The 17200-nt window shown below is 34.8% G+C and overlaps 1 protein-coding gene across 1 annotated transcript in view; it reads right to left on the minus strand.

The window, feature by feature from the left end:
• LOC150103937 (voltage-dependent calcium channel type A subunit alpha-1-like) overlaps nucleotides 1–17200 on the minus strand; it is a 1762795-nt gene that overhangs the window by 1727715 nt on the left and 17880 nt on the right. The window contains exons 3-4 of the mRNA XM_090397103.1: nucleotides 12028–12183; nucleotides 6833–7056 (exon numbers count right to left, since the gene is read on the minus strand). Coding sequence (XP_090253229.1) covers nucleotides 6833–7056; nucleotides 12028–12183 — 380 coding nt within the window. The remainder of the gene's footprint in view (nucleotides 1–6832; nucleotides 7057–12027; nucleotides 12184–17200) is intronic.

A 17200-nucleotide genomic window follows, 5' to 3' on the forward strand; every position in this document is an offset into this window, starting at 1 on the left:
CACACAAAATTATTATGCGCCGGGAGGCATTTCCGGTTTGTAGCGCTCCACATTCTTCTTTAGACTGCCAACATTTTCCATAAGTTAAATTACTATCAATCCAAGTTTCATCTAGATACACAATCGGTCTTTTCTCCTCCCTGAAACGTCTTATTGCTCTCAAATACTGCGTTCTAGATAAAACAATGTCATTTCGCTCCATGATAAGTTTCCTTTTATTCTCGGACTTTTTAAAACAAAATCCGATTTCATGTAGTATTTTCCTTCAAGTTTTTCTTTTCCAAGGAAAATTAATTTTTTCTTTAAGCACAGGAATCAATTTCGGAACAGTTGGCACACTTTTCCATGTAAAATTCGTGAATAGTTCTTCTTATAACGTCTACATCAAAATCATTCAAAGCTACGGTTTCGATGGTATTCTTTCTCTGGCGCTTTTTTGTTTTAGAAGATTTAAATTTTGGCTAACCTTCACCTTTTGATTCCCTACCAATTCTTTTAACAGTCGATCCCGATACGCCAGCAATTGCACTTGCACGTTTTATGACTTGAGAAATGGGAACAAGGAGACGGCCTTCTGACGATTCTTTTTCGCAGAATGTCAGCACATTATTCAATATTCTGTTGCAAGAGCTACTGAAACGTTTAACAACAGAACTTGTTGACTGTACTGAATACATCATACAAATTAATAATAAAAAAAATAATGCAAAAAAGCGACAACAAAAATCGAGCTAGTACTTGTACAGCGACAGACAATAAAGCACGTGATTTCGCATGTTGGCGACCAATTCGTACTTCCTTCATTTCTTTCTCCCCTTCAGCATGAATCGAATATTCTTGGCGAAATGCCAAGAAGGGATCTACAAATGGTGGACGAACTACATGCTTTCTTCTTTTCCTTCACTGCCTCTCTCTAACGTCCTGTGCCCACCATGGAGTTCTGATTTTGCTATCCTTGCAGACAACCTCACCACATTCATTTCTGGCTGAATCAATCAGTTTTCTTCAAGGTTTGCCACTGAATCTCCAAGGTTTGGTTCTTGTTCTCAAACACGTTTCATTTTTCTTCAATAATCTTTGTGTATTTTAGTCTACAGTTCACATCTGAGAGCTGCTCACTTTTATTCGCTTTAAAACTTTCTTACATGTTATTCTTTTCAATATGAAATTCAATTGTATCCTGCTCAAGATTAAATAGTGATCACTTGCAATTTCAAATCCTCTGTACACTCTGGTGTCCTGCACCAGGAGAAAACATCACTATCAAATAGGATATAGACTTTTCTTATTCCTAGCCTCTTCTCTCAATGTGAATTTCTGCGCATTTGTATGTTGTTACATGGAGTTAGTAATAACCAGTCCATGTCCTGAGCAGAAATACAACAGGTATTTGCCATTATTATTAGCTTTACTCTTTTCTACAAATTTTCCCAAAATATTTTTGTATGCCTGACAATCATTTTCTACTCTGCTATTTAGATCCCAACAAGGACCAACGTTTCCTTTTTCATTGTGTCAGTAGCTTTCTCTATAGCCTCAAAAAATTCCCCCACTTCTATCTTAGTAGAGCTGTCTGTGGGACCATAGGCACAAAAAAGTCTCATTGTCCAGTTCCTCATTCTGATATTTGTCCACATCACTCCACTTGAGACCGCCTGCCATTCAAGAAGATTAGCCTCGTATTTAGTGTTCAATACTATGGCTACTCCTTCTTTTCCTTGATTGTCATTGCCTGAATATAATATTTTGTGTTTTTAGTGCTCAGAAAGATCTCACCAGTTTTTGTCTTTTTTGTTTCAGTCACCCCTAATATGTCGATCTGGTACTTATCTAATTCCCACAGCTAGCTCTATTTCTTTGCCATTCAGGCTTCTTATTTTGATAGTACCGATGTTTAACTCTGGTGATGTTGAGTTGGGGTGTGATTTTAGATTCGTTCCAGTAGCTGACTTTTCGCTGTTCGCCCTGGTTCCCTGGCGAAAACAACGGTGACCTTGTTTAACCGGACGACACCCCAGCAGGCTTGAAAATTTGTCATGTTGTAGCATCATTTTTTATATTGGTTTAAGCTAATAAGGATACAATTTGGACGGCTAAATCCCAAATTGCCAGCACATCCTCGTTTTCAGTATCCAGATAGATAACCAACTGGGTGCACCTTGAGGTCTCCTCTCAGTTATACAGCTTTGAGCATTAAGCTCCCTTACTATATATAGAGCAGAAGTATATATATATATATATATATATATATATATATATATATATATATATAGTTCAAGTTCAAGTCTAGAGGTACTGCAACACCAGGGCAACTCGTTGTAAAGGTGGGTAAAGCTCTGATCACTATTCTTAGTATTTCCCATAATGTAAAACACATCTCACTAAGAGATGTATACTGTTATACATTATGGGTGGGGGGTCACTACCCAGACCGTTTTCAACCTTTTTTGAGGTATCCTCAGTGAGTAGCTAGACCCTGATATACCAAGGTTTTTAGCAATAAAGAGCTTTACTTTGAATAAGATACTCTGGATGAGATAAAGATGTGAAAAGTGTTTTACCTTGGGGATAATATATATGAAGGATACCAAGTAATTTTATAAACTTGGTTTTTTTACTCCTTCTCCCAAGTAAGTAAAACAGTTAAGTTTGCGCCTGAACGTTTTTACCAAAATTTTACCAAAAATTGTTTTTGTAAAATTTTACTTTATTTTTTGTACAAAAAAAGTTTACCAAAAACAAGTTGCTATAAGGTACTTTGACTTATTAAGTAAAAATCTCAGGAGATGAGAGGCTAATAAACTTTCTACATCTATCTCTCATCCTGAGATTTTTACTTAATAAGGTCAAAGCACCTTATTGCAACTTGTTTTTGGTAAAATTTATAAGCTCTGTATTACTTAAACCTTGGTATTTCTAAGCCTGGCTCCCACTGATGAGACCTCAATAAAGGTCGAAATCGGTCTGGGCAGTGGCCCTTGCCTTTAATGCATAGCTTCATGCACCTCCGCGAGGAGATGTGCTTTGCATTAGGGGTAAATACTAATAATAGTGATCAGAGCTTATTCCACCTTTACCAACAATACTATATTATTAGTAGCAATATGACACCACAGTGTCATATTGCTACCCTCGCAAGCATATGCACGCCATAGTGAGATGCGAGCTATTAGCGTAATGCGGCACTGACTGTCGCGCAGTTCCACTGTTGTTTATATGCAGTTTGGCAGTAGTATAGTGTTCGTAGTGCTAATCGTGTTTACTCCATCTCTTTAAATATTTGAACATTACAATTAAAGGATTTAATTGTAATGTCCAAAAATTGTAAATTCGTTCCTTTAATTACAATTAAAGGAATGGATTTTATTTTTAAATAATTTTGAATTATACTAAACTGTATAATTTTATCGATAATAAACAATATTTTTTCATTTTAATTAAAAAAAATTACCATACTTCTGATATTTTATCTAAACACGTATACACTGTGTTTAAATAAAATATGTATGCATGTATATTTGTGTGTATGTATATTTCGAAAGTTGCAACACCCCCACGATTTCAAGCCACGAGCATCCACTGCAGCTGTGTTTGCTAATTGTATATATTTTCTAGATGAATGGTCAGAGAACGCTTGTCTTGTGGGATGAAAATCTGATTTTGCAGAAAAAAAACTCTGTAACCTGTATATGAGACTGGCTAACTCATTTTGAGATGAAATAATTGTTTATCACATCTTCGACAGAATTCAAACCAAGGTGTTCGTAACATAAGGATAATAATGATACTCGATAGTGGCTGAGCTACAGAACAGCTATTTATAAAAACAAAATTATGCTTGCATGGTACATTATGTAATATCATGGGTGAGCTATGATTAGGTAACTCAGAAATCATGCTCCCGATCTCAGATATGGAATTCAGTATGCAAGGCAGTGGTGGTCTCATCTTGGATGATGAAATTCATTCACCACCAAGCGACTCACTTCTTTATCTATGTTGTGTCGACCTCCCCTCCGTAAATAAGTTTTATAAACTTTAGGTAAGATGATGACTATTCTTTTTGCTCAAGGAATCTCTAAGTACACCACTTATCCATAATTTTTAACGTCAAATTGAATTCTGTTCGTTCCTTCTGTTTTCACTTCTATAAAGAATAATCTGTTTTTGCTGGTATTTACTGGTGGTTATCAGATCTGTTGAATATACTGTTGATATTACTCTGGTCAGCCTGGGAGATCTAAATTTTTCATGAAGAACACGAGATCATGTGCCATAGCTGAAATATCCTAAACTTGAAGGGTATGTGGTCACCTCTGCATGTAGAGTTCAATGGAAAAAAAAATTCTATAGGAGTGAAACATTACTACTTTGTCCAGATCTGAATAATGGATGATGGACTGCATTTAGCCTGATTATGAGAAGAAATATGACTAAACATTACTCATCAGCATTATTTTTTTCTTCTGAATGACTTTTACTAACCCTTGAAAGGACTAAGTTATAATCATACCACGCTACTTGCATATCACATCTACACTCTAAATTCACTTATCATTTATACTTGTGATACTGTTCGTCTTTTAAATAAATATGTGAGGATGGTCACAAATCTTGAGTAAATAATATTTTTTTTTTAAAAAAATTTATTTATTTAATTTTTTTATGATGATTCCCACACATGAAAGGTAGCAAGACCTATAACACTACATCGCCCATGCGTGGGTAAGTGATTAAGGAAGAAGAGATAGCCTATTGATAAATTTATGTTTTTTTAAAGTGCTGGAGGTCTTACTGGGAAACACGGTATTTTCCATCCACCTTTGTTCCAAAGAATAGAGGTGGATGGAATGAAGGAAGATGATGAGAAGTTGTTCGATATGTTTGGAGTTGGACGTGTATGGATTTTGGCCAGTGGCTGCTTAGTAGTTCTAATATGGTTAGAAGAAAGTGCAGGAATGGTAGCAGCCAATTAAGAGGAGTAGTGCCCACTTATAAAAAAGGCACAGTGCAGAAACAGAGCACCTATAAGAAAGTGAGTGAATAGAATCTGTAGCAGGAGAGGAAGGGTTGTCTAATAAACGGATTGCCCTCTTCTGAATATCATCAAGAATTCGTAGGGAGGTCTTGGGTCTACCACCTCGAATGTGGGAACAATATTCCACAGTTGGTCGAATCTGATAAAGTGTTAGGAGTTGAGAAGAGAAGTAATGTTTTGAACGGAAAAGAACGCCAAGAGTTTTAGAGGCTGAGGAGGCTATGCATGTAATATCTGTGTCAGGAAAAATTGGATGTGACTCAAAACTCAAAAAAAACCGAAAGCTGATATATTACTGATATATTTATTAACATATCAGTAATAGTCAGAACATAGACTTACCTAGCCGTTGGTGCGGTTGTTAGTTAAGTTAAAAAACAAATGAAACACATATTTCAAATTCACAAACAATTTATGTAAAAAAAGTATTAAATAAGTACATATTTTAAATAACCGAACTAAAGAAAAATGCCTAATAATAACGATAATAATATATTAATACATAATACCTTCCTCGCCACATTATGTGTTTAAAGAAATATAAAATTATTTAAAGAAAAAAATCCATTTCACATCGCATTTCACAAACAGACACACACGCGCGCACTCTCTCTCTCTCTCACACACACACACACACAAGGTATGCTAGTACTCGAGTCCCTCGGATGAGTTAATCCAGTGTTTCTCAACGTTTTTTGGATCATGTCCCAACTCAACGCCTCAAAGATTTTGATGTCCCCTCCCCCCACTAGCATAATAGTCAGCCAAGTTCTGAAATAGTATAATATAAACATGTACTTTAAATAAAAAAAGGAATATAGGTAAAACTGTTTGTAATTTGACTTTATTCAATGAATATAAATTTTATACTACACTTGGTATATTATAAAACATAAATCGAACTGAACTCGGGAAAATAAAACTAAGTTAATGCGATCCTTGAGCTTAATGTCTACTGCAAAGAGTTTTTATTTAAGATACTAATTTTGTCAATTTCAATCTCAAATCCCCATGGTTTGTGATATCTAGATGATTTCTTTTTTTTCAGTAGCAAGTCATTTACAGCACTAAAGCCACGTTCAACTAAATATGACGACGGAAAGGGCAACAGTATTTTTTTTTTGCAAAACTAGTTGAATTTCGGTATTTCGTTTCTATCTCGTCAGAAAGCCATGCCATTGTTCCTTTTATGTTAAATAAATTTCTAATAGACTCGTCATTTTGATTTTCTGAGAGTTCTTCTTGATACTGTATTTATGTTGACTGTTGTACTAGTGATGTCAGCTTTTTTTTTCGAAAAGTCAGTGCAACATCGACAATTTATTGCCGACAATGGTGAGTTTTTTTAGTATATCGGTGAAGGTGACGAATTCAACGTCATTTTCTAATTGCCCCCCAAAATATTCAAATTGCCCCACCTGTGGGGTGTACATCCCACGTTGGGAAACACTGAGTTAATCCTTGACGTTCCTTTCGAAAATACTGCTATCGATACGTTAGTAAGTTGCTCTGTATCAGTGCTTTTACATTCAAAGTAAAGTATGATATGCAAATTATCCGGTTCTACACACTTATAATGGCCATTTAATTTTTACACACATACGATTTCTAACTCGTTATTGATTCTTCATTTTGTTTATTTGTTTATTTTTATTTAGGATGTGCATGCAAAATGAAACATTAGTAGCAACAAAATGAATTCTGAATTGTCCATGACTCGTTTAACAGCTAATATTGGAATATTTTTCTACCAGCGTTTGCATTGAGAATAGAATTAAAAGTCACATAACTCACCCAGTATAGCATGGACGTCCATCCCTCCATAGTAATACACTGAAAGACAGTGAGCATGGCAAAAAAGATGTTATCGAAACTGGTAATGCCGTGGTTAGGTCCGGTCCATCCATCATCACAGACAGATTTATTTTCGTCGCACCTATATGCACCTGGAGGGGCTCTATCTGGATATTTTATCTGATGACACGGCGTTTCCAGTTCTCCTTCTAGAACGATTTCACCTAAAAAAGAACATATCATTAATCACGTTGAATTCAAATATCATAAACACACCTTTTGTCATAGAGTGTTACGTTGTGTTTGATTCAATTTTGAAATCCGATTCAAAAGGCACATTATCGTTAATTTATATGTCTTGGATTTCGTCTTTGGTCCATGTCTAGGAGAAATTCTAATCTAAACGTATAACCACGAAAGTTGTTTTCATGTTGTCATTAATTTACAGAGATAGGTTTTTCATGATCCAGGTGCTTCAATAAAATTATACGATTAGTTTGTGTGTGCGTGTGTGCGCGCGCGCGCGTGCGTGCGAGTAGTCAAGAAAAAAGAAATGTTTTTGAACAACTAAAGGGTGTTATCCTTAGAGAAGGCAGTGTGATGAAGACTGTTCCAGAGCACAGAGGTATAGAGTGTGAAAGAGGAGACGAGGAATAGGTCAGGTATCTGTTGAGCTGAACAGTTCATGGATGCTGATCAGCAGCTCCAATTGTGTTTATGGGTTTAAGCAGTGGTTCCTTAACGTTTTCGGTTCACGGCGGCTTCAGTGAACCAGGAGTTTTCCAACGTGTCCAAAGTCAGAACATAGACCTATCTAGCAGTTGTGGGCAGTTGGTGCGGTTAGGTTGGTTAAGTTTAAAAAAAATAAACGAAACACACATTTCAAATTCATAAACAATTTATGTTAAAAGTATGAAATAAGTACATTTTTTGAACAATCAAAGCATTGAATAAATAAATCATAATTCGTGGGACGGGCGAGCCTGTTATTCACTGAACATCTTCTCAAATCTTGAAATCAAACTGGACACAGCCACCCTCATTTCCTATTCCAGGTTGATTTTCGCACGATAAATCAACACATCAATGGTCCGATTCTAAAACCACGTGGGATAACTGTCCTTTCGGTGAAAATATTGAAATATTTCGCGGCGCGTGGTGCACAGTTTGGGAACCACTGAGTTTAAGGATAAAGGAATAGAGTTGGCCACTTTGGAACACATCTAGATTCTGAAGAGCATTGAGCATTTTTAATAAGTTCTTTTGTGCATCACCGCATTACTTGAAAGCAGTATTTTCAGGTAAGGAGGATCTGGAATTTATATAGCATAAAAAGTTTTACAGGTGAAAAATAACTTCTTGAACGGAAAATGACTCCTAGTTTTTAGATGCGGCAAATGTGATGTGCTTATGCTAGGTAAAGCTAAAGATATGAGTCGATCCAAGAAGAGATATATGTTCTCGCATTGAGATTTGTCTATTGTCAAAGGTAAAAGAGTTGAAGATAGTCCTTCTTGAGTAAATCAAGGTAGGACTGTGTTTTGATGGTTGAAGTAGACAAAGTTGTCTTTACTCCCCCCCCCCCCACACACTGAAATATAGCAAGGTGATCAGTGTTTACGACACTTGATACTGTCATCGGGGATCTGGTCGAGAAATCTGAAGAGAGAAAGCCAGGACATTCATGCAACGACTAGAGAGAGAGAGAGAGAGAGAGAAAGTTAATTTAAAAATAATGGATAGTAGACCACTATATGAATGGTAATTTAGTAAGTAGCTCTATGTACCAGACTTGAACGAAATGCCTTGGAAATATCTACAGCGACCAAACAGGTTCCCCCGACTTTTCCATGGCTTGGGTCTATAGATAGGTGATGTTTGCAAGGATATCTGCTCTCGATCGAGAGTGGCATAATCATTGTTGCTAGTAATTGATTAACTTCAAGATAGTGAAGGGGTTGGTAACTGAAGACATTCTTCATTATTTTGGATAGAAAAAAAAAATTAATGCAATGAGAAGATATAGATAGTTGGATGATTGGTTTTATCTTAGACACAGGCTTATTTCCATGCTGTAGTAGATGCTAGATGAGTATGAACGATTGTAAAGATGATACAGGGTGACTATTGTATCCCAAGAAGGGATACAACAGGACCAGGAGAGCTTGCTTGCATCCAAGATATTCAGGATGCTCATGTCTTTTTGAAGAAAGATTAGTGGAAACATGCGGTGAGAAGTTCTTGGGTGACGTTTTATTTAATTAATTAATTTATTTATTTATTATTATTATTATTTTTGCCATGATCGTCAATCAGTGCAGGAACTGGAGAAGAATAATGCCAGTCGACCTTGTGTCTGGGTTATGTTACAATGGTACTATCTGGATGTGAGAGAAGTGAAGACTACAGTGTATATGCATGCGCTTATTGTATTATAATATACGCACCTGTAATACGATAATATACTTATTACACCTAAGAGAATAATAATTTCTAAGAATATTGCAGTTCTGAAGTAGCAGTTATCAATGCAGCATCATATTCAATTCAGATTCAGAAAATTTCAGTGTTCACCGAGCCAACTTCTTATGATCTTTCATTCCATCCACTCCTCGCTTTATCTAACCAAAGGATTATGACCTTTAGCTGCTTATGAATAAACATCAACAGTTTTTTTTCTTAACTACACTTGCCAACACATAGCATTTCTGCGGTATATGTTTCTGATCTCGTGTGTGGGTCAGATAACATAAGCCAGAAGTTTTTGCCTAGTCTTTCTTCGATATAGTGATCTGTCTGTTGTTGTTATTGTTGTTGGGAGCATTTGGCTCTTTTTTTCCCCAAAGGTATACTATAGGGCTGAAATCGGAAATCTGTGCAGGCCTGTCAATGTCTTCCACATATAATTTTCCTCAAACGATTTCGCAATAGTATCGACAGTAGGGCATTTATATTCTCGTGTGCTGAAAAAGACATTTTGTTTGTAAAACTGCCACAATATAAAACTACAACATTGTATTGTACAAAGTCATCTGTATATACTAAAATTAAGAGCAAAAAGGCTTCATTTCTGAGATACAAAATTATATAAATTAAGTGAATATTAAATCCAACATCATTTCAAAGTCGAATACAGAAACTATAAAATTTTCGTGCGAAAATTGACCGGAGAGCTTGTGGGAATACAATGAGTACCGAAAACCAATGAGTTTGAAACATCTGTCAGACTAATGAATCCTTATCAAAATGAACCAATAGGATGCGAATATACGGGCTCTTTGAGCGTTCGTCACTTTCTATAAGGTTCGGCTAGGGCAACTCGTAGTATGGCGGCAGTGTATTCCCACAAGTTCTCTGGTCAATTTTCGCATGAAACTTTTATAGTTTCTGTATTCAACTTTGAAATGATGTTGGATTTAATGTAATCTTCCAAGGTATTACACTACAACAACCCAAGTTCCGAATCCATACCAGGAGAACTAGCTTCTAATTGGTTGAATTCCGGCAACAGACTTCGCAATTGTTGCGACCAAGCAGTCGGGCGTATGGCATTCCCAAATTAGATGTCATTAGGAAAGTCTGTAATATGATTCACTGTTCCCATCACATACTTCTAATTACATATTATCCAGGTATTCTTTATAGCAGTAAAATCTGCATTGTTGGTTACCATGGTGATGCTTGGCTTATGTTCAGCTATTCTTTCACAGAAATTGAGACAGCTAATTCGTGTGTAGAGGCTTAAGTGCTGTAAGGACATCTCTACGAAAGATCAGCTCCCTCCTCTCTCTCTCTCTCTCTCTCTCTCTCTGCCTGGGGTTTACAAAGTACCCTGTTCCTGTAAGCTGGTGTACTTTGGACAGACAGGCAGATCAGCATCATCCATCCGCCTGGAGGAACACAAGTCTTACATCTGTAAACACAACTATGGCCATTCAGGTTTGGCTGACTATGTTTTGGACACCACCCACAGGGTATCATGGAAGAAAACCGCCATGCTCCACCACAGCAAATTCAAGAAAGAGAGACTTTTCTTAGAAGCAGCAGCAGCAGCAGCTCTCAAAAACCAACCAAATCTTAATAAATACGGTTGCATTAAGCTTCCGAAGATTTGGGAAACACTCATCACCAGAGGTCCCACCTTACATTCCAGTCCACCTACTACCGCCCTTAGAGGGCGCTCGACCTAGATAGGACTTTAGTGTCACCCACGTGGTTGGGCTTAGTATTGTACGATATTTGTGTGCATATTACATTAATTGTTTTTGTAATCCCCGTATATGTCTTAGTGACTAGGACGAAATATAGGAAGTATTAAATTCTATTTTAATTCTTTTTGAGTGTTGTAAAAAATCCATTAAGCCTCCAACATGATGAGACAGCTAATGTTTATAGTGTAATCTATTTTGCATCCTTGTAGCCTATTTTCACAAAAGGATGCTGAGATCACTGTTGATTTCTGGTGGTGCACTGTTTTACCAATGTCCTGAATGGATAGGTCAATGATATGACATCCCATAAAACACTTCTTTCAAAATTCGCAAATTGTCATCTCTGTGCTTGTCTGATATAGCTGCATAGGTCATGAATATCATGTTTCATTACAAAATGGATGCTCCAATACCTATTTCTACATAGTGCAGTTTGAGAATATTATGATGTTTTGTCTTTAAATTATTATTTCATTAGGGCCTGTCAGTTAGACTGATAACTACTATGAACATAAACATGTCTTAAGATTCATATTAGATATGTCTTCAGATTCTAGTTTTGAACTGAGGTTAACATAATAGTTTGGTTTCTCACCTTCAATGGAAAAGAGAGAGAGAGAGAGAGAGGGGGAGGTCCGGATTTACGTAGGCAAGGTAAAACTTACGATCTCACATTACAAGGGCTTCCATCTCAGTATAAGTATAACTTAAAGTTTATCCAGTACTGAGGAGTCTAAAAAAGTTATAGCTTAGGAGCCACAACTTGCTTAAATCCGTCCTTGTCTCTGCTTCATTTTGAAGTTTTAGCAAAAATTACAAGTTTAATAGATTCTAAAACATAGCAATTATTACTAAACAGATTCAAAAGCAGAGCAATTATTATTTAGGAGATGCTTTTGAATGTAAAAGCATCCTCCTAAAATTTTTCTGCAGCCTAAATTTAGATCTAGACAGAGTTAAAAAACGAAGCTCTTTTATACTTACCCCTGTCTACTATATTCCAACAGGTTCTATGAAGAGCACCACTATAAAACTCAAGGCCTATGATTGCGAAGATTACTATGGCAAACAGCACCAATAGACCAATTTGAAGCAAAGGAGCCATTGCTTTTATGATGGATTTTAAAACTACTTGAAGACCTGCAAAAAATCAGTTAATAGTTCCTAAGGAATCTTTCATTTTGGTTCTAAAAACACCAGAAATAGAAAAATAATCTCAATAAAAAAATGAAATTCTCAGAAAACTGTGAATATACTCTCCTTGAACATTTAATGATCATCTTTCATCTGTATAATTAAACAAAAATTATTTACCAATATTATGAAAAGAAATCAGTTATAAAGTATAACATATGGAATTTCTAGTTGTTCAATAATTAAAGAGAAAATTAAATTTTTCATTTTTTTTTTCATATTTAATTATTTTTCAAAAAAAGTTTTACTCTCATACAATCTTTCCAATTTTTTTTTTAAATAAGAAAAAATATTTGCTTCAGTACTGGTGTTGCCGAAATGAAAAGGGATTACTAATAATAAATAAATAAATAAAATTATTCTAACTTATGAGTCATAAATAAATCCGAGTTTTAAATTTATTTCCACCTGACAATAATTCTGTATATATATTTAATAAATGTCTCAATAGAGTAAATCAGGATAAAAAAAGGTATTTAAAACGACTTGGAAATAATTTTCATAGCTAAAAAGGCACTCCGAATTGATCGATTGTTTTGCATCATAAATAAACCTCACAAGAAGTGTAAATTATGACATTATTTAGTATTTTAATACAACAAAATTTCATAATAAAGATGCATTTAGCATATGCCCCCGATAGTTTTAACATACAAGTGATTGTCTTTAAATGATTGATGATACAATTTTTAATCTTCATATTTATTCGAAGAAACTCTTCTTTGAGTATTTCGGAAAAATCCATTTTTGTTTTTTGAACTTTCAATGATTACAGATAATAATCTTCCCTTTATAATGATATTTTGAAGATGCAAGATAAATGATTAGATGCTTTTTGTGGTTCTGTTTTTTTAAAATAATATTTAAGAGTTTTGAAATATGTTAAGATGTTTTCCAACGTTAAAAAATTAACTATGTTCGCCCTTGAATTTGGCTTATTTGCAACTGGACATTGTACTAAATACATATTTTCGAATAATAAACTATTATTTTTTGACTACTTGCTGTATGACAAAAATATTGTTTTTAACAACGAAACAACATTCGACACAAATGCTCTAACTGTGCAATTTAAAGTGAAAGTCCTATTTGATGAAATTCTTGAACCAAAACTGTTGCTTTTTATTACAGTCTTTCTAGAGACAAAAAGACGTACAAATGTCTGTAGTGAACAGTGAACATTATCGCCACCAATGTTAAACAGATGAGTTTGTAAATGAAATGTGTGTGTAAGTGAAATGAAATGTAAGTAGCACCATATACTTAGAAGAATTCGGAATTAGATATATCAAGTTGTTTTTATAACATCAAAACTATATTGTATTTTCAGTTCAGCTGAATGCTTTTAGCGTCTCTCTGATCTGAGAATCAGAACGAAACAAGAGAACATTACCTACCTGAACAAAGAATTTTATATATATATATATCACTCAATACTAACTAGTAAATTTTCAACATATTAAGAAATAGTTATATGAGGTGAATTTGTGTAATGTGAATGAATTAACTTCTACAGTTAATTTATGGATAATTGATTGATTTGTTTTTAAATATTATGAGCTTAATGCCTTTAAATAAAATTTAGTAAATAGAATAATTTTTGCAATCTGATTGCAAAAGGCCTCATACAGATCTCAAAGACTATCTAAATCGTTGTTGGTGTTTAGACGATTTTTATAGCCCGTTGTGAGACCGACACTATTATTTTGCTTATTGAACACCTAAAATGGTTAGTATATAGAAACCCCAGTCAGACCAGCCAGTACTGAATATATTAGTGATATACAGACTTTCATGGGTGGGATTCACATTAAAAATAAAAACACCAAGACTGTTTTACAACAGAGTAGTGTTTCCCGAAGTGTGGTACCCTGGATAATTCCGGACTTTGAAAAACAATTATTTCCCTCATAAAATATAGATAAAAAATTAAATATTGCACGCGATTTGAAAGTCAAGCTATAGGGAATAAAAATGAAAAAAAATCTATCTATCTATCTATCTATATATATATATATAGCTTCACAAAAAAGCCAAAAAAGTACAACATTGAACTATCACTTCAAAAAAACGAACCTAATGAGAAACCGAAGAAGCTAAACCACGTATAGATGACATCAAGATAAAGCAGGTAAATGCTGTGAAATATCTGAGATAATGATAATGTTTGGCATATATTGAGAGAGAGAGAGAGAGAGAGAGAGAGAGAGAGAGAGAGAGAGAGAGATGCTGGCAATAGCTGAAATCAAATACGTAGAATTTCAATTTCATCATATGTGCCTTTCTCAATTGGAGGTGCAGATCCTTTGTACTCTTTTATGCATCTATCGATTATTTGATTATTGCAAAAAGAAAACTTCAAGTGTAGGAAGTAACAAGTGAGCTATGGATGAGCCACGCAGCTTTGTCGTAACGTGAACTCGGAAGAATTTGGTAACTAGAAGTTCAACTGAATGTTTACAAAATTGTTCAGTTTATTCTTCTTCTTCTTATTATTATTATTATCATTATTATTATTTTTATTATTTTTCCTGCAGCAGATTGTCTTCTTGTATTTAACTCCACTGTATATATATTCCATAAAATAACTTTAACATGCATAAATTAAATATTCTCGTTATGATTAACTTCTACAAAAATACCTCGAAGACTACAACTCTGAAAGCAGGGTTGTAGTCTCAAACCAAGCTAGGAAATTCATCTCTGCCTAAAGATATTCACAAATGCTCATGCTACAGTGGGAAATGAATCTACAACCATTTTTCGAAAAGCATAAACGGTCTTCATTCTGCCAAATTGACTGACAAAGAAGACACCCTGTTTTATCCCCATCGGCCATTTATATGAAGATTTTATTAACGCCAGGAAATTACCAAGGCTGTACTTCAGTTTCCGCCCCCCTTCTACTATCAGAAATCTATACACAATGCATAGCGATTTCTTATTGTAAATTTTTATTATTATGTAAATTTAAGAATATAAAATGAAGGTATATTGATGAAAACCGAGTTCAATCATTCATCCTTTATCATGTCAGCATCGTCGGAGCGGAAAAATGCAAAAATTGAAAGAAAAGAAGAAAAGAAAATCATTTACTTCTAAATCTCATGTGTTTGCAGACAATGTTTTAGGGTTATAAATAATTCTACTCAAGTTCTGTGTAATCTCACTGCTTATTTGCATTTTGTCTGAAACCCAGCAAAGCAATTTATTTTAATTGAATGTTAGAAAGTAAAATTGTAGAAATGAACGAAAGCAATTTCTAGAAATACGAATGAATGTTTTTTCTGGAAACTGAAGCAAGAAAACTTCCATTAAAAAAAAAAAGTTGCGTTAAGTCAATACAACTTAAAAAAATTAAATTGTGAATCAAGAATCTTATTCGAATTTAAAGCATGCTATTTAAAAATTAATAAAATAAGCTCATTAAAACATAATTACATCAAAAAAGCAGAAATTATAATATTTCTTCCTTGCAGTTATTCAAAGATTATTTCTGATAAGTCGTTTCAGTAAAAAGACCAAGAATATTCTCTCTTTGGAAAAATGCCATTTTATTTTATACTAAATGTCGACAATCAGTCGTCCATGATGGAAAGAACGCGACTGTAACGTCTCTAGGAAGTATTGTTCCTGAAGGTTACGGAAAAGGAAGTCCATTTATCAGTCTACAGGATGACGAATATTTCTTCCTGGAGATTGATATTAACCACCGCATTCTTGTGATATGAACCGATCAATATCTCCAGTAGAGTCTTCTTTCGCTACGCGTTATTCCCGCTTTCTATGCAGGGTCCGCGTGTTACTTACATGCGACTTCTTGTTAGTACCACTCCCAACCGATCTGTAGCCTAGTCTGCCGCTGGGGGGGGGGGATATATTTTTGACTGTAAAAGCGTATGTTCACGGACCGGTTTGCCTGCTTACGGGATGAAAAACGCCAGATAAATTGGCGGAAAAAACCTACTGCTTCCGCCCAAGACCGGCTAACTTGGCTATGCCTGAGGAAAATCCTCAAATTCCTCACATCTTCGACGGGAATCAAACCTGGTACACTCACCCAGGCATTTGGTTGCGAAGAGCAAAGCCACTAGGCTAACCGCGCGGACAATATCTCCAGGTAGAATATTTTAAATTTCCCTCAATATATCTTAATAATTTTGTACTCTCGCACGCACGCACACACACACACACACGCACACACACACACACACACACAAAGTTTTTCTTGTAACCAATTTTCTTCTTGAATTAAAATATTATGTATTGTGTTGTAATTAGTTGCATTTTACTTGTTGGGATAAAAGAGACTCTTCGGATAGATTCTTCTCGCAGTTATTTGTACTTCCTTCTCACATAGTAATGATTTATGTTAAACGTTTTAGGTTTATCATTTATTTCCTCTATGACTATCAGAAAATGCTGTTTAAATTTTTTTTAAAATAATTTTTTTTATTAAAATTTTCAAAATTGATTCAAGCTTTAAGTATCTCGCTATGAAATTTCATTTTTATAAGATTTAATCATTAAAAAGGAGTTATTTGAAACGGAGACGTCTGTCTAGCTCAGTAGGAGTGACGTCTGGCGCTAGACAATCCGAAGAAAGAGTGTCGTATGTTCTGTTCTTATCGCCGACTACAAGAACTTTTACTAAACTTTTTTTTTTTTTTTCGACTGGTTTCAAGTTAGTCAGTCTCTGGCACGAAAACTCAGAATTTTTGTCCCGTTAACTCAAGACCGTAGAACCCACACTATTTTCAGACAGTAAACATACGTTTGAGAGGGAGGAGGCTGAAAAGTCTGATAAACACTTAGAACAAAAACATTAAAGCAACTGATATAATCATAAGAAAGAACATATGCAAAAATCCTTTAACTCTCTATGTTTCATCAAATTCTAGTAATTTATTCTTTTTTTTTAGGATATATTAGAACACATGTCAAAGGTTGTGAGGAAATTCGA

This window comes from Typopeltis vanoorti, chromosome 8 (genome assembly GCF_054136105.1).
Source record: "Typopeltis vanoorti isolate ZY-2024b chromosome 8, IOZ_Tvanoo_1.0, whole genome shotgun sequence".
NCBI classification, from domain to species: domain Eukaryota; kingdom Metazoa; phylum Arthropoda; class Arachnida; order Uropygi; family Thelyphonidae; genus Typopeltis; species Typopeltis vanoorti.